At 39.1% G+C, this 18,477-nt stretch overlaps 1 protein-coding gene across 1 annotated transcript; it reads left to right on the forward strand.

The window, feature by feature from the left end:
* The first annotated feature begins 5,859 nt into the window (after positions 1–5,859).
* On the forward strand, positions 5,860–14,199 carry LOC144659650 (uncharacterized). Its single transcript, XM_078520136.1, has 2 exons — positions 5,860–5,943; positions 11,962–14,199. The coding sequence occupies exon 2, from the start codon at positions 11,971–11,973 to the stop codon at positions 13,336–13,338; it is 1,368 nt and encodes a 455-aa protein (XP_078376262.1). The 5' UTR covers positions 5,860–5,943; positions 11,962–11,970; the 3' UTR covers positions 13,339–14,199.
* Positions 14,200–18,477: the final 4,278 nt, after the last annotated feature.

Genomic DNA, 18,477 nt, shown 5'->3' on the forward strand with positions numbered 1-18,477 from the left:
AGTAGTTGAAAATCATTTCTGTTTACCAAGCGTAGGAAAATGGTGGATGTTTCAACAAGATATTTACTGTAACAACTGTATTTATAGAGATTACAGTCGTGGAATATAGCAGATATAGCTTTTATATCAACGTAACTAGTATCGGCTAATGGTAAAAATGTTGCTGAAAGAGAGGACGATGTAAATATCAGTTGTTCGATCGGTAAGCATTGTTCTTATCTTTGTGTCGACAACTTTTTTTAAATTTAGCCGCGGCAACAGATTGTATCGGGGTTGTAATCTAAGCAATTAGTTGGTCGGGATTGAATGTCAAAGCTAATCTTGCACACATAACACATGTCGTTTGAACAAAAGGTTTGAATCGTTTGAATCGTTAGTCGATTGAATACCCAACCATTTTAAAGTTATGACCAGTTATGGTACAGCATAGTAAGCTCTGTGTAGAAGTTAAAGTCTCTCTTTAAAAGTGAGATTTGTGCGAGTTAAACACTACTACATAGTTTATTGCGTACGTTCGCGCGGAACCACGTGTCAAGCAAGATCGAATGTTTTCTATTAAGCAGAACCTAGCAGAATATTTCATTCAGTAGATTTAAATAGCGAAGAAAATGACTGTAATTTACACGTTCTTCAGCCGCTGCGTCGTAGCTTTGGCGTTACAAAAACATTAAGACCGGCTCAAGAGTGACCAAAACCAAATTTCTCCTCACAATATCAATACTAAATCAGGAGAAGAGGTTATAAGAATTAACAAAATCATCACCACTCGCATGTCATTATCACTTAACAGGCTAAGCGTTCACGAATAAACACCCAAAGCGATATCTCATATAGCGTGAAGAAAGCACATGGAAGTCATAGTATAAGTATACAGTTGAATGTATGCTTAGTGAACCAAAGTGCAATACAGTGCAATGTCTGTCATCTTTTTCTGCTGTTATTGGAGTTATATAACTGATCAACTTTACAAGCAATAAATAGACGTGAAAAGCGATCTCTTTTTTAAATAAACTCTAAAAAGTGACACGAGACACTAAGCCCAGAGGGCTTTTGATTTCCATAACCATTGTGAAATGAAATCGAAATGTTGCGAAATTTTACTCGTTTTCTTGGCCGCTAAAGAGTAGTCCGGGGTAAACCTGGGAAGCAAATCCCACTCTTTGCTCACAGCATCTCCTAGCCTACATGTATATTGACTCCTTTTTTTGAAAAATATGATCTAAATCTCTATTAATCCTTACGAATTTCCGAACGTCAGACTAAGTTGAATGCTAGTTCATTCTGATGTGCAATTCCGTGCATCCATTCCTCATCCATTCCTTCTCCATTGTCATTTTTTGTTGCAAGGAATTGACACCAAGAGACTGGTATCTAGTTTAACACTACCTCGTTCCCAGGGTAGGGCTTTCCACAAGTTGCTCGAGATTTCCAAAAAAGTTGCCCGTAATTTCTCAAAAAGTTGCTCAAAAGTTGCTCCAAAAATACAAAAAAGTTGCTTCTGATAATAAAAGTTGCTCGAAAGTTGCTCCAAAAAAACCAAAACGTTGCTTCTAATCAAGAGAATTTCTCTAAATATATGCTTATTTCCCTTTGAGAGTAAGATTTCTAAGCAGTTTTATGCACTTTTACAGCAAAAGAAGAAATTCTTTAACTGAATTCTTTAACTGAGAAAAATCGTGATGATATCGATGACGTCATGTTTGTGACGAATTTTGTAATGTTTTAATATGCAGAAGAGCCGAAAGGTGGAACGTCTTCAGATGTTCCTCGAAAATCTTCGGCAAACTTCGTAAATTTTCGGAAACGTTCGTATTGCCTTTGAACAACACTCGGATTATCCTCGGAGATCTTCGGTCTGGAAATTGCTTAAAACGCAAAAAGTTGCTCGAGAGAGAAAAAGTTGCTCGAAGGGGAAAAAGTTGCTCGAAACATGAAAAGTTGCCAAAAAGTTGCCGAGCAACTTGTGGAAAGCCCTATCCCAGGGTCCTGATGTTGATGTCTCGCATCTTCGCATAAAAGTGGCCCGGGGGGGGGGGTACTCCATATAACGGCCTATACGGGGAGGCTCCGCCCGAAAGGGGTACCTTTTTCAGGCTTCAGGTATATAAAAGGGTAGGTATTTCACGAGTTTAAGTATATGAAAGGGTATGGAAATCTGTCATTTGGCTATTTAAAAGGGCATTAAATTAAAATATTTTGAACAGACGCAATTTATGGCTGTATTATTTTAATTTATTAAGCGTTACATAAAAATGACAAGAAAACGTGCTATTTTAAGTCCACGCCATGTCTCTTAGGTATATGAAAGGGGTACCTTTTTTCAGCAAAAGGTATACAAAAAGGGGAACAATTTCTATCAAAATAGTATATAAAAGGGTAAGGGGTTAGAGCTCGGGGCGGAGCCTCCCCGTACAAATCTTTTTGAGTAGCCCCCCCGGGAGCATGTGAGGTAGAAATCTGTACTCCAAATAAGGAGCCCGGGGGGGGGGTACTCCCCTATATGGTCTATACGGGGACGTGCCGCTGGATAGGGTATGGTTTTTGACTCCTCCGGTCCTGAACAGGGTATATAATTTCAAGCTCCTCTGTCCTAAACAGGGCCTGAAGCTGTCCTAGACAGGGTATTGCTGCAAGACTGTCGTCCATGTATTTACATTGTTTTCCCTTTCGTTTCAATAAAAAGCATTATTTTATTCGGTGGGATAGGTGTTTTTGCATTTCAATGCTTCAAACATCGCGTATGAGATGCAATCACAATAAAGCATAAATGATTGTTGATGTTGTCCTTTGTCCTAAATAGGGTCTTAGAATAGGGGGTGTTGTCCTACACAGGGTAGGCATTTTAAGTTTTCATTGTCCTAAACAGGGTCAGGGTTTCAAACCTCCAGCGGCACCCCTATACCTAAACTTAGGTCAAGTACCCCCCCCCCCGGGATAAGGAGGCTAACCACAAGCTACCTACGCTAGTTGTAGGCTAACTGGAGTGTTATTAGGCTAAATAGGGTGCCATTTAGGCTAACCAAAGTGCGTTTTAGGCTAACATGCCTTGCTGCCTTGCACTTTGTTAATACCTCAAACAATCCGTGGGGTATTGTTTTGAAATAAATATAAATTTGTATCCCCACTAGTTATAAACAGTGTGTTATTATTAGTTTAATTTTTTTCTGTTTTCCCTCTTGCATGTAACCTTCTTTTCATTTTGTATTACATTGTTTGAATAAATGAATTAAAATTAAAAAAAAAATAAAATAAATTTGTTATCTTTTTACTCGTGTGATGCAGTGTATTATGAGAGTATATAGGATTTTCTTATCTTGTTGGGGACTACTTTTAGCCATTCTACATGTAATCCACCCCAGGTCATTTATTATTGTAAATGTAAATTTTTTTTTATTCAATCTGCAGCTCACATATGACTCACTCATAGTTCAATTGTTAGAGTGTGTTGCCCTTATAGTAAAAATGTCTACCTCTGCTGTGGATTAGACATGATATCACATTACTAAAGGAAACGAATATGAGCTTGGCTTAAATGCACGCCACGATGACTCGCTCATTGTATCACTATATTCTGGGATTGTAGATCTTTCCAGATTCGATTTGCTGTCTCTTATTAGCCCCTGGGGGGACTCACATATGAAAGTGACAGGGATGCTCGCTGTCTCGCTTTGGGTGTAAACTTCAGATTTTTGGTCTCGCTTAGGGTGCTCTGGGTAAAACACCAATATTTTTAGCCATAATGGTCTCGTTTAGGGTTACATACGAAGAAATATACAAATATAAATTCTATTCTTGAGGCCCCATTAGGGAGGTTCCGAGTATCCCCTATCCTATTTTAATAGGATTTTTGGCCTCAATATCCCATATCCCATTAATTCCTGAAAAACTTTGAAGTTCGATATCCCACAATCTCTTTTATTAATATGCCGTATCCCTATAATTTTTTCCTGAAGTATCCTGTACATAGGCGTACGGGCAATTTTTTGCCAGGGGGGGCGGTGAACCATTTGCCTAAAAAATTATCGCAAGTTGCCCAAATTTTTACGAAAAAGTCGAGAAGAAACGAGGGTCCTGCGATGCACTACCTTATTGTTACTTATTTTCGCGGGACTTAATTTTCGCGATTTTCAAAAAATCGAGAAATTAAAGACCCGCGAAAATTAATTCTAATCGATTTCTATTGTATTTTTTATGCTAATTACGTATTTTTGGCCAAATCGCGAAAATTAAGACTCGCGAAATATTCCTGTTCCATTTTCGCGAAATTAAGTGCCCGCGAAAATAAGTAACAATAAGGTAATATAAGCTACCATAGGTCTACATATGAAGAGAAAATATTCTCGTGCAGTTCTTGCATATGAATTTATCATATATATGAGCTCATAAATCACCTTAAAAGAAATAGCTATCTGCCATTTAGACGGCCGAAGATTTCAATGATACGATCTTTTCATTGTTGACTACAGATTTGGCATACCGTATGCCCTTTCAATGTTAATAAGTGCGATGTTACTGACACGTTGCCCCATGGTGCTGAATGAATGAATGAAATACTTTATTAAAGTGTCTGAAGTATTTAGCTTAAAAAAAACTAATTGTGGACACTATTTACATTATTATATATCTAAGCTATTTAAAGTAAGTTTTCAATCTGCGCAATGCACACAATGATCTTTCTGCAGAACACGATGTAGCAAGTATCATGCACTGCGAGGATATGTACCACATAAGAAAACTTTGGAGACATATCAAAAAGAACATTCTCGTGCATTGTCTTCAGCATTTCTGAAACAGTCATGTAGCCTAATCCGCGCAAACGACGAAAACTCGCGTACATTTTCTGCTCGGCTTTCAGAATCTCGCCGTCGATTTTGTAAAATTTAGCAACGCGGGAGAAGCTTTCTTTATCAGGGTCGTGTTTTACCGTGACATAAATTTCCCAAATTGATCGAGTGACCATCATTGTGTCCATTATTAAAGGAAATATGAATTTATTTGTTATAAAACGTTTAGAAAAGGAAGTTCACAATAACTGCTGGCTCAGTTCCACGTACAAGCAACGCTTCTTTGGTGCATTCATCAAACTGTCCATTCACCGGTTCTTTAAATTTAACATCTCACTAGATTGGGGGACTAGATTCCACGTTCTTTCTGGATGTATCGATTCTCACTGACGTCTCTCCTTGAAATGGTGGCCGCCGGAAATTTACGTCCTACAGTTACGAAGATATCAGCGCCTCTCGAAATAAGGAATCTTGGGTAAATCTTGTTAGTGAATCTGGTCTCACATTTAGTCTGGGGCCATGTGTCAGAAAAATCGCTCTCGTTGGCATTTCATGAACATTCTAGTTTCTTTGCAGAAATCTAATCGCAAAAAAGTTGTCTGCAATTTTTTCGAAGAATAATTGTCAAGAAAATAATAACCACGCCGACTTCAGGTTAAAATAGAAAATAAAGAAAACTACTTTAAAAACTGGCTTTGCCCAAATATCTCTTGCTGCCCAAAAAATCTGAGTTGCCCAAAATTTGGGGGGGCTGCAGCCCCCCCAGCCCCCCCGGCCCGTACGCCTATGATCCTGTATCCCTATAATTTTTTCCCCAAATATCCTGTATCCCTAAAACCCCTAATGGGGCCTCGTTCTTAGTTTTTTGGTATCTTTTAGGGGTCAAGAATAGCTTGAGCCACGCCCAGATTGGTCTCTTTTAGGGGCTCTTTTCAAAATTTCCGACGAGCATCCCCGACCGTTTCATATACGAGTCCCCCCGGGTCATAAGCATGGTTTTCTACATCTTGCTTTGCGTGACATCAGCGTGACAAATTGGACCATGTTAGCGGTAGACTGGGCACTGGTTGCGGTTGTCCAGTGATCGTCCATTTGCAAGGATTCACAGCAAACGTGCACGGTCAGAGGAAGACAGCTTTTATTTTCTACCCTTCAAAAGGTAACTCAAATGTTTCTTAATCTTTTAGCAGAATACATAGTTGTTTTATTTCAAACGTAATTTCCAGAGTAACAACCGAACGAGACGCCATCAACAGACAGTTCTGTTTGCATTTTTCTGAGCAAGTGTGCCGATTTCAAGTTTGCAGAAGTTCGGTTTAGAAGAATTTTGGAAGTTTAGTAGTAAACCCTTCTTGGCTTATTTGTCTGAAATGACCTTAAATGAATCCTAAAGTTTCCGAATTTTAATTATAACACTTATGGTTTATATCAGGACGTAACAAATCGATCGAAATCGATCATCGGAAACCTAATCGATAAATCGATATTATTCGATATTTTTTGATAAATGATTAACTAATTAGTATCGAAAATCGATCAAAATCGATAATCACACGATTTAAGAGTGGATTATCGATGTTGATTGTGAAAGACTGTTGTTTTGTGTTTTGAAAAGGTTCCGTGCAATTCTCGGCTTTCTACTCTCCACGATAAGTTTTTTCAGTTTCATATGAAGTTACTGTAATTGAGACATAAACTACAATGAAGATAGTAATTAACGTCAAGTCTGAAAGTGATCTGATCAGTTCCTGTGACCTGATCATATAAATAAAAGATTGTTCAAACAAACGTAATTAATATGAAGTGTAAAATGGAATCCTTTCGGGTATTAAACCGGTTGTTTCGTCTACAAATTGTGTCGCTGAAGAACGTCTTTGGTTACGTCGCGTATACATATTCTGATATTCTTTGTTTTATAGGATTGCATTGACCATGTTTTATTCTTCGTTCGAAAATAAGCGTTGCCGAACTGACCTGACTGGCCATTAGCAAAACAACTTGAAGGCGAAGCGACTGCATTTCTTTCAACGTCACACTTCAGGATTGATTGGACACACACACAAAAAAACAGTAGCTTTTCTTCTCCGATCGAAATTGATACAAATCGTTTGAAATCGATACTAATCGAACGTGATTGATACTTTTCGAATGCAATCGATACTAATCGAACTTTAATTAGTGAAATCGATCAAAATCGATAATCACAAAGAATTGGGTCATCGATTTTGATCGATTTTCGATACTAATTAGTTAATTACTTATCGATGTTTATTGATTTTTATCGAGTATCGGAATTATCGATTTGTTACGTCCTGTTTATATTTTCAAGTTGAACCGCCAAGTCGCTAGTGCACATACATGTCCTTCGCAGCATTTAGTTTTGTTTTGACCCCGTTTTGAACTTAGTTAAGTTACCTTTGTCGGCAAAAAGTGACAATTGCTGTATGCCGGATATATGTGATATAGATGTGATATTGCTCCAAGTTTTAAGCTTATCCACCTATCAATGTTAAGCCGCAAGGGGGGGGGGGAGGCTGGGCACAGGCCGGGCATTTATAACTTAGCTGAGACTTTCTGTTCAAATGCCCATGAACCTCGGAGTAATTTGTGGATGTTTAAAAGAGTCACTAAACGTCAACAAAATATTGTAAGAAAGTCCATTGAAAAGGTCAAAAGTCCCTAATTGCTGTCAAATCCCCAGCATGTGCCCGACCTCCCCTTCCCAGCGGCTTAACATTGATAGGTGCATAAGGTTCATGTTGCACTAGGAATTAGTTTTTTGGACATATCAGGTTTTATATTGGACATGTTTTCTTTTGGATGTCTGGTCAGGGTCAAGTTCAAAAGCAGGAGTACTAGCATCCGTTTGACGTTACCGATGCCAGGGTCACGATAAGACACAACCTTTTGATTGGTGCAATTGCTGAGTTTTGCTCAGGGTATGTAATTGTACAAAATCGAACCAAAATTCAATTGAACTCAATGGAACACCAATCGTTTGATTGGGTTTGGTATTCGAACAAAATCGAACAAATCCAACAGGGTTTCGAGACTAACGGTAGCCAACTAGCCAAGGCTAATAAAAATACAGTTTTTGGCTAGTAGGTTTTGGCCTTTCACTAGCCAAAATGGCTAGTGAAAAAATCAGGCATTAGTGGCAAGAAGCCGCATTTATTAAAATCGTCTCTCAGAGAATATAACTAACAAGTAAACTGTTGACATTATAGAATTATGTGAAGCTTTAAACAAAATTCTAGTTGACAAAAACTCATTTACATGCACAATTTTTATAGTGAAGAACAAAGCCCAATTTTTTAAGGGAAAAAAAGCGTGAAGATTTAAGGAACATTTTACGGTAAAAGCTTTCAACATTATCGCACATTTTTTTCACCCCCCCCCCCCTTAAAAGGAGAACTATGCTTAAAAATTGTGGCTAGTAGAATATCAGTTTTGGCTAGTGAAATAAAAGCTGTCACTAGCCACTTGCGCCACTTGGCTAGTTAGTCTGGAATGCATCTCTTGACAACAACTTTTCACTTGACTCTGAAGATGACTTCCGCTCAGGTTGTCGAAACGTCAGTCACCAACAACAGTTCTTCTCAGAACTACTCTCACCCAGATGATCACACTATACGAACTACTGATACTCCTGGGTTCAAACCATTTACAGTACCTGAAAATAAGAAAATCACACAGGAGTAATCACATTAAAAAGTCTTCAACAGGCAGGAGTTCTGTAATCAAACGTTCAATTGAGTATGATTGTTGACTGTTCAGTGATCGAAAGTTCAATGTGTTCAATTGGCAAAGTCTGATATTGTTCGATTACCAAAACCAATCGAACAATATTGGTGTTCAATTGGGTTTGATTTTCGAACTTTCAATTAGATACCCCAGGGTTTTGGTACGACTTCCCCAGGATTATGCAAGTGATGCTGTGATTGGCTGAACTGCAGAAAGGAATGTGGTTTGGGTTTAAGCAGCCCTGGGTTGTGGAGGGAGCACTGGCATGCACTAAAACCTGAAACAACAAAACAAAACTACCAAAATAAAACAAGCAAAACCACCAAAACAACTGAAACGGCCGAAATGAGCAAAACAAAACAAAATCACCAAAACAAGCAAAACTCATTACAGTTAATTTAATTGAGAACTAACTTTAAACAGGCTAACCTGAGCATTATTTAGGCTAACTAGAGTGTTTTTCAGGCTAACCGGAGTTCACCTTGTACTCCGGTTAGCCTGAATAACACTCTGGCTAACCAAAATAATGCTCAGGTTAGCCTGTTTACAGTTAGCTCTTGATAACTGTAATGGGTATTGCTTGTTCCGGTGATTTTGTTTCCTTTTGCTTGTTTTGGTTGTTTCAGTGGTTTTGTTCTGCTTGTTTCGCTTATTTCGTTGTTTGGGTTTTATTACATACCTAAGGCCTGGATGACAAGTTCAAACTGAAACAATCGTTGTGTTTAACAATATGCATCATTTATTTCCTGTAATAAATAAAGGTAAATTATTAAGCTTATGTAACTTTTCAATGGAAATTAATTACTTCTATATTCCTATGGTCTCGCATGCCATTTGATCTATTTCAATTTGGTTTGGTGTTCGATAAAATTTTAATGTCAGCACTTGCTTCTTTTATAATTTGGCTAAACTACAGAATACAGGGCCACTTCTGTTTACTTTTTGTGCTGGCTTGACAGCTTGTTAGTCCAACCTGAATATAAGTCACATAATTTATATCTCATTTGCTTCAGCAAGGTGTGGCTTCCAGTGGCTCAATAGCTTGATAGTTTGTCAGTCACATAGAGCAGACATTGTCAGTTTCTCAAGAAGAAATATTACCTGTGTCTTAAAATGAACAAAAAATCTTTCAAATTGAGAAAAACTTCAAAAAAAATAGTTTTTCAAGGACGAAAAACTCAAAAGGATATTTTAAAGGCTTGGTGGTTCCTCTGCTAGTCAGTCAGTGTAAACACTGTCACTGCTATTGTAAACAACACTGGTTAGATGAATAACGCTCTGGTTAGCCTGTCTTCTTAACTGTAAATAGGCTAACCAGTTAAAACTGTTTGTAGTAAATGTGGTAACACATACTTGTTATCTAAATCACTTTATAGCTGTTTTTTCACTGTCATGCCATAGACTGAGGTGGACTTAGAGGGGAGCCCAGGGGGTGGGGTGTTCCCCCTTTTTTTTCTTCTGAAGCCATAACTTTTGTTCATATGCTCCCAGAATGCTGTATGCATCATCTCTATTAACTTTAGTTTTTCATGGTGGGTTGGGTGGGGGTAGGAAGGGGGATGGGACTAGGGGACTTTAGGCTTACCATGTCTGAGGAATTTTGACAACAACAGCCAACAATGCCCTCTACAGTGAAAACCCGCGTATAAGAACCTACATTTTTTTAAGTCTGGCAAAATAGGTTGGGGGTAGTTATTGGCAATTTAGGGTAGGTAGGTTCTTAATATCTATGTTGATTACCAGAAAAATAAATTGACTTGAATTTGGTCCTTATATTTATATTATTTAGTCTTGAGAACAGCAGACACGTAAAGATTTTAAGAAAAACAACAATTTTTTAAAGTTTTAAAGACATGTATCGACAGAGCATCTGTCATCTTCAGTTGAATGGTTTACAAAGCACAGAGAGTTAAATAATAAGTACATAAAAATGCTAATTAAGACAAGTAGTAACAACAGAACGTGAAAATGTGTGAATTAGAAGGATAATTTTAGATTTACATGGTGTAATTGCTGATTGAGGCAAGGTAGTTCCTTTTGAATATGGATAGCCTCCTTTATCTTAAGTTGAAAGCTGGTAGAGGTGTGATCTAAAATATTGAACACAAGGAGCGACAACGTTCAGAATTCTGAAGGTGTTTGAAAATGTGCGAGGCCTTATCACTGGCTAAGTGCTCACGCACGCGTGTGGCAAAATGTCGGGTGGTTTCGCCGACATAACAGGGCGTACAAGATCAACAACACCTGGCTGGGGTTACACGAGGATATAACCAAGTTTACTGAAATTTTAAAAAAGAACCTTTTCCCTGCCCATTTAATTGAAAAAGTAGTTAAACGTTACATCACTGGTATCCATAGCAACCATTGTCCCGGGGACTCCCTCCCTACTACTTTGCCCACATTTTACTTTAAGCTGCCGTACGTAGGCTATTTTTCTGTTGTCACTCAGAAAAAGATTAGACACTTAATTAAGCGCTATTGTAATGATTTAGATATCAAACTAGTTTTTTCTTCTTTCAAGATCGGTAATCTTTTTGGGGTGAAAGACCCTATCCCCGGCGGTCTCCGTTCGCGTGTGGTTTATAAGTTTGCATGTGCGGGCTGTAATGCCTGTTATGTCGGCGAAACCACCCGAAATTTTGCCACACGCGTGCGTGAGCACTTAGCCAGTGATAAGGCCTCGCACATTTTCAAACACCTTCAGTATTCTGAACGTTGTCGCTCCTTGTGTTCAATAGATTGCTTTCATATTTTAGATCACACCTCTACCAGCTTTCAACTTAAGATAAAGGAGGCTATCCATATTCAAAAGGAACTACCTTGCCTCAATCAGCAATTACACCATGTAAATCTAAAATTATCCTTCTAATTCACACATTTTCACGTTCTGTTGTTACTACTTGTCTTAATTAGCATTTTTTATCTACTTATTATTCAACTCTCTGTGCGTTGTAAACCATTCAACTGAAGATGACAAATGCTCTGTCGATACATGTCTTTAAAACTTAAAAAAAATGTCGTTTTTCTTAAAAACATTATTTAGTATTTACAAACAAATGTTTTTTGATAAGCCTAAAAAACTGGTAACAGAACTTGTTTAGTGTTTAAGTCAAACTCCTTGGTTAAAATGTGTGTCATAATGTAACTGTAACCCATGTATAAGAACCTGCTTGACCTTGCTTGGCTAAACAGGTTTTTTTGTATTTTTGGGCATTATAATGGCAAATGTTTGCCAGCAGGTTCTTAACTACCAGGTTTTTACCGGCAGTTTTTTTACTGTATAAACTGCCTTGCCCTACTGAAATCTCCTCCACACGTTCTTCGACATTCAACAGAACTTTCAAAGTTTATGCACTTACCATTTTGAACTAATATTTTTAACAGGGAAATCTCATTAATAAATCACAGCTAATGAAGACTCTTTTTATTACAGCCTTTCAGAATGCAAAGAAAACTCACAGAAGAGAATCTGCACAAGTGTAAACACTGTGGGAAGTGTTTTAATCCGGCGGGAAGGTTGCTAATCCATGAAAGAACTCACACAGGAGAGAAACCATTTGAATGCAAGCAGTGTGGCAAGTGGTTTAACACAAATAGTGCCTTGCAAATCCATAGAAGAACTCACACAGGAGAAAGACCTTATGGTTGTGAACAATGTGGCAAGTGTTTTAGTGAGTTGGGAACTCTAAGGAAGCATGAAAGAACACACACAGGAGAGAAACCGTATCAATGTAAAGAGTGTAAAAAGTGTTTTAGTATGGCAGGATCTTTAAGGAATCATGAAAGAATACATACAGGAGAGAAGCCTTATCAATGTAAAACGTGTGACAAGTATTTAAGAGAGGCAGGAACTCTAAGAACGCATCAAAGAATACATAGAGAAGAGAGGCCTTATATATGCAAACAGTGCAACAAGTCTTTTAAAGTTAAAGGACAATTGCAAAGACACGAAACCATACATACAGAAGGGAAACCTTACCAATGCAAACAGTGTGATAAGTGTTTTAAAAATGCACGAAATCTAAGGTCTCACGAGAAATCTCATACCGAAGATAAGCCTTATAAATGCAAACACTGTAACAAGTGTTTTATCCAAGCATCACAATTGCGTGTGCATGAAAGAATTCACTCAGGAGAGAGGCCGTACAAATGCGACCAGTGTGAACAGTGTTTTCGCTCTCTATTTGTTTTGCGGACTCATGAAAGAGTACACACAGGTGAGAAACCTTACGAATGCAAACAGTGTGGCAAGTGTTTTAGCCAACCAGGGGCTTTGAGAGCTCATAACAAGACACACACAGGAGAAAGGCCTTACAAATGCAAACAGTGTTTTAAATCTTTTGGCCATAAAACAGTTTTGCAAATACACGAGAGAACACATACAGGAGAGAAGCCTTATGAATGCAAACAATGTGGCAAGTGTTTTGGCACACGAGGGACATTGCAGAGTCATGAACGAATTCACACAGGAGAAAAACCTTATGAATGCAAACAGTGTGGCAAGTGTTTTCGCCAAGTAGGAGATTTGCGGATTCATGAGAGAATACACACCGGAGAGAAACCTTTTGAATGCAAATGGTGTGGAAAGCAATTTAACAGTAGAACAAACTTCCGTTCGCACGAAAGAATACACACCAGAGAGAAACCTTTTGACTGCAAACAGTGTGGTAAATGTTGTACTTGTGCACACAAGATGGAAAACACAAGCCCAATACCAAGGTTCTCAGAGATATTTAGCTGTTGGATTTGCCAGGAAGAAATGCCCAATAAGGCGTCACTTCTCGAACACTATGACAATCATATGAAATAACATGTTTTATTAAATCTTCTGCTATTTTCATTATAAAAAGATAGTTCAACTGCATCATTTCATGATAAACAAATATGAATACGCCTAAAGGAATTTTTAGGGTTGGGGGGGGGGGGGGGGGGGTAATTGTTGTTGTAATTTAGCGATGACACCATTTCCCGATTATTTTAATTAACTGTTGGCAAATGCCAAAAGGCTTGGAAGGTTTCTAAAGCTAGTTTAAATTAAGCCATGTATTTTTTATACAAGTAATGCATTGTATATAAGTATTGAAAGTAATGTGTTGTAACGAATGTACTGTAATTAAATAAAATGCTTTAATAACAAAAACCATAAACAAAACTATAAAGAAACAACAACAAAATAATGTAAGGCCTTACAGGGTATAACTTGCCAAATCGACCAATTATGAAACCGTTAGGTGTGTATTGTAGTTATTTCTGTGTGATTATTTTTTAATAGAAACACTCGGCAAATCACTTTCTTTCTGATAATTTCAGTGATATAAGGAAGAGACAGCGTGTTGATGCAAGTGGCACTGCCCCAGGTGCATGGAAATGTAGGAAGGTAAAGCAGTTGCACTAGGAACGCGGGAAGAATTTTGAAGCTACAGGTTGCGGTGTACCAATTGTTGATAACATAGGCGTGTCATCTTCACAGCAATTAATGAGTACTAGACCCACACGTAAGATGATACCTACTCATCGACATTTCTTACTGCCACCCGATCGTGTCCTGAGAGCACTTAAACATCGTTACAACTTTTCTGACGGCTTCAGAGTATTTAGCACAGTTTTAGCACAGTTACGCTTATTGTGGACACTGTAAATAAGGAACTAAACAATGCAAATAGAACAGAAATTTGTTTAATACAAATCCCGAGTGAAAGAAGAAAAAAAATACAAACATAGCTATTTGTGTCAAAATGCCAAACCGCGTTGGCTATTCGCGAACGCTTCCTTAACTGTTCTAGCCGGGTCAACCTGAGTCGTGTGGAAGCTTACCCGGCAAGAGGGTTACCCGGGTTGGAAGGTTGTTTTTTCCCTGTTAACACTAAGAGAAGATAGACTGAAAATGGAGTTACCCTTTGCAGTGATTCAAGCAAATCAAGCAACCAACCCGTGGTCGTGTAAAGAGGCCCCTTATAATACGAAGTAGAGCTCCACTTGAAATTGGAAGCTAACAAACAAGTATTACCCAAGCGTTACTTACGGGAATGTGAATCTAGGCGTATGTACAGAAGGAATCGAAGTCAGATCATCTGTCTCATATGATCGCTCCAAGGCTTCACCACCGCCTTAAACGCGTAAAACCACTGCTACAACCAGAGCGAGTGGCAGAGCAACCTACAGGAAAAAAAACTGGAAGAGGGTATCCCGTCACCAGATTATTAGGGCCTGATTTTCCTCAAGTGGAATCCCTTTTACTCGAATCCTCGATCGAGTTTTCGAACCTCCTGATAAGTCAAGCCAAAAGTCGTTTCCTAACCATCAGTCGAGCACAGCAAATTTAACCCCGATTTCTCCAACTACCTGATTTTTCAAACTAATTTTCGTTTCCCATTCAGCAATGGTTGTTTCTAAACGCTTTTAGTAGAAACTCAGCTGTGTTCTATTGGAAATCCGCAAATCTGATTGGTTCTCCCACTGATTTCTATTTAACAAATGGTAAACGTCACAGCGTGCACTATTGAGTTACAGATGCACGAAAGGTGCGTAAGAGTCGCCCGAGGCGATAGCCGAGGGCGACTCTAGCTTCTTGAGTGCTAAGCAAACCTCCCAGGTGTATCTGTAACTCAATAGTGCACGCTGTGACGTTTACCATTTGTTTTATAGCACAACTTTTAGGCGATTTATTAAAGTTTCTTTGAGGTAAAGTGCGCGCGCTTATTTGAACAATTGCGTGTAGTGCTCGCGTAAACGCTGACGAAATCCTAAAAGAAAAATACAAACAAAACCAAGTTTTGAATTATTTCAAACTTGCATTATACCTCAAAGTCTTTCAGCATTGTGGAGAAATGGTTTTTTATGTTTAGCTTTTCAAATTTTACAGGAAAATCGAGAAAACAAGTAAAAACTCGTGAAGTAGTGGCAATTTATTGTGCCATGTCGCATCAGATCAGTGCGCGCGCTTAGGTTGAAGGCATACGTCAGCGTGCACCCATGGGCAAATAGTAGACGCTAAATTAACCAATCAGAACGCGCGCTTTACTTTACTTCGCGCTTTACTTTACTTCGTGCTTAGCAACCTCCCGCGTGCATCTGTAACTCAATAGTGCACGCTGTGACGTTTACCATTTGTTAAATAGTAAACGCCCCGAAAGCAGGTGCATTTTTACCTACCTAGTGAAACAGTTGGAAAAGTAAAATAAAAATGGTATACAGTTATTTCAATTAACGTCAGATCAAAACGCTTACGCGACAAGACAGTAGTATGGGTAGAAAAAGAGAGCTACTGCACGTGCTGAATACTAATGAGATATAAGCATGTCTTCAGACATGTGGAAACAATGTACTTTTAGTCACACTGCATTTTCAAAAAAATTAAAAACTCAAAGCCATGCGACAGTGAAAGCCAGCAAAGATACAGAAAGGCTTCTTTAGAGGAAAAACAAATTCTTCACTTGCAAAAATGCAAAATGATACATTTCCTCTAGGCCAATATACCAAGACCACCATTCGATCTTTTAGCGTAATCTCTGAGCTTTGATCTGACAACGTTAACTGAATACTTTTGGATTTGGAAGCCCTTCCTATTGCTACTTCTGTTGGGTCGCATTGCATATGGCCGCCACATGAAAACTTTACAAGACTTTTAACAGTGCTTCTGCCTCGTCCCCAGGCGCCGATTGGCCGGACGTTGAGGCGGTAAGGCGGGAAAACAGGGAGCGCGGGGATTGATGGTTAGGGAGCGAGCCGCGGAGCGCCTGGCAGATCTTGCATTCAATATGGCGGACCAAAATGTCATCAACCCCGTCCGCATCAGGCCCAGAACGCCAAGCGAACCGTGCACGTCAGTCCCACAACACCAAGCGAACCGTGCACGACCAAGGACGAGGACGCCTGGGGACGAGGCAGACAATGCTTAGTTCCTCCTTCTTCAATGAATTTTACTCGCACGTTCGATGTATAACAAAACAAACTTATTTTCAGATGAAAGTAGCACCAGGACTCGTTTTAAAGTAGAGGTAGCAGGCAAGAACAAACATCTGGCCTTTTCTGAAATCGATTCTGAAATGGCTTATTCTGGTCTTTTCTGTGCCTGTAACCTCCATCTTATTCCGTGACATTACCAAGCTAACGGGTAGATGTAGACCGTTGCTAACTGAATAAACTGACCCTGAACCCGTTCCATGTCGTAAATAATGTGAATACTGACGGAATCAAGAAACTTTTAAAAACGCAAGTTTTGTTACTTTGAATCATGGCAAGTTTTATAGTTAATGTTCAAACATATTTAAACAATAGAGGGCTTTTATCGGCTGATAGTAGCCCTGGGGAAATTTGATGTTCTTGAAACTAATATTGGTCCGAAGCTTCGGGGGGCTAATATGCTAGCTTTAAGAATATCAAATTTCCAACGGAGGACTATCCGGACCGATTATAGTTCCGAGGCAGAGACACTCTATCGTTTTAATTGGGGGGGGGGGGGGGGGGAGGGAGGGGGTTATTGTTTAAACTTTTGCTCGCTGGAAGTCGCACCATAAATATTTAAATTTGTTGTCCCATGTAATCATTAAATAACCACATCTAGTCACAATGAACACGGGGTTTCGAAGTGTTTTAAGTTTGGTTTCTTCGTATAATTTTCAATAGCAATTGAGCGTAAAACGCGCGGGAGGGGTACCTAAAAAAGTTTTGTACGGAGAGGCTCCGCCCCGAGCTCTTACCCCTTACCCTTTTATATACCATTGTGACAGAAATGATTTCCTTACCCCTTCTTATACCTAAACTTGTGAAATTCCAACCCTTTTATATATCTGAAGCCTGTAAACGGTACCCCTTTCGGGCGGAGCCTTCCCGTATAGGCCATTATAGGAAGTACCTCCCTCCCTCCCCCCCCCGGGGGGGCGTAGAACAAGAGTTATTCCAATCTAACATTTGTCAATTTTCAACTTGACGGGGAGGGGGTGAAAGAATGGGGGGGAAGAGAGAGATGGAGGGTCGATTATAGGGGCGATTTTTTGAAATATTTTCGCCAAAGGGGTGGGGGAGGGGGAGGCGATCATTCGAGGGACGTTTGCAACGTAAAGTGCGGCAAGAGAAGCTAGTGAATAAAATAAAATAAATAGTTTTTATACATAACATCGCTATCGTTGTTCCGAAAGCGCGAAAGGTGAGGGACTGGTGTTGAGTAAAGATGAGAAAAAAAAAACCATATACTTCGTATTACTTGAGAACATCACCTCACACTCGGAGAACATCGCCTGCGATCCCAAGCAAGGCGAGGCCAGTACAAGGATTATTATTCTCCCAGTACGATCCCGAGCAAGTGAGATGTGATTGGCTGTTGCCCTAGCCTGAATTTCAGACATCCCTCTGTGCTCGCCTGCTTGCCAGAAGGGACGCCTGAACACATTTGAGCCTAATGCCGTCCGGTGACGTCACTACCCGAAAACCGGGTAGTGATTTTGATTGGTTGATTTTAAAATTATTTGCATAATTATGTGAAATTATGACTGAATTTTACCGCGCGAGGATTGTAATTTGAAAACGTTTGGAAAGAGTTCGAAGGAGTTACCTTCCCAGAAATGAATTTATTAGTCATTTACCTTGAGTTTATTACTTTATTAGTTTACCTACGGATGAAGAATAGTAATGGAAATCGGTAGGTTTTAAGATGGCGGCATTCGTCGCTTCGACATGCAGTGTTTTGCCAAATTTATATATGTATTCTTGTTGACAAAACAACAATATTTGTTTTGTCAACAAAGCCGCTCGACGCTTATGTCCTGCAGCCTCGATGAGCCAGTGATTTCTGAACTCAGTGCCCATAGTCAAGTAGGATATTTTTGTATTGAATTCCGTTTCTTGATGCCTCAGTAACCGTTTAAATTGATTCATTTAAGTACTCACGAGTGTGTTGTATTTGTTCGCTGCGTAACATATTATATTTTGATCGCTAGATAAGCTTCAGTTC

The sequence above is a fragment of the Oculina patagonica genome, chromosome 7, assembly GCF_052425735.1.
Source record: "Oculina patagonica isolate OP01 chromosome 7, crgOcupat, whole genome shotgun sequence".
Classification (NCBI taxonomy): Eukaryota; Metazoa; Cnidaria; class Anthozoa; order Scleractinia; family Oculinidae; genus Oculina; species Oculina patagonica.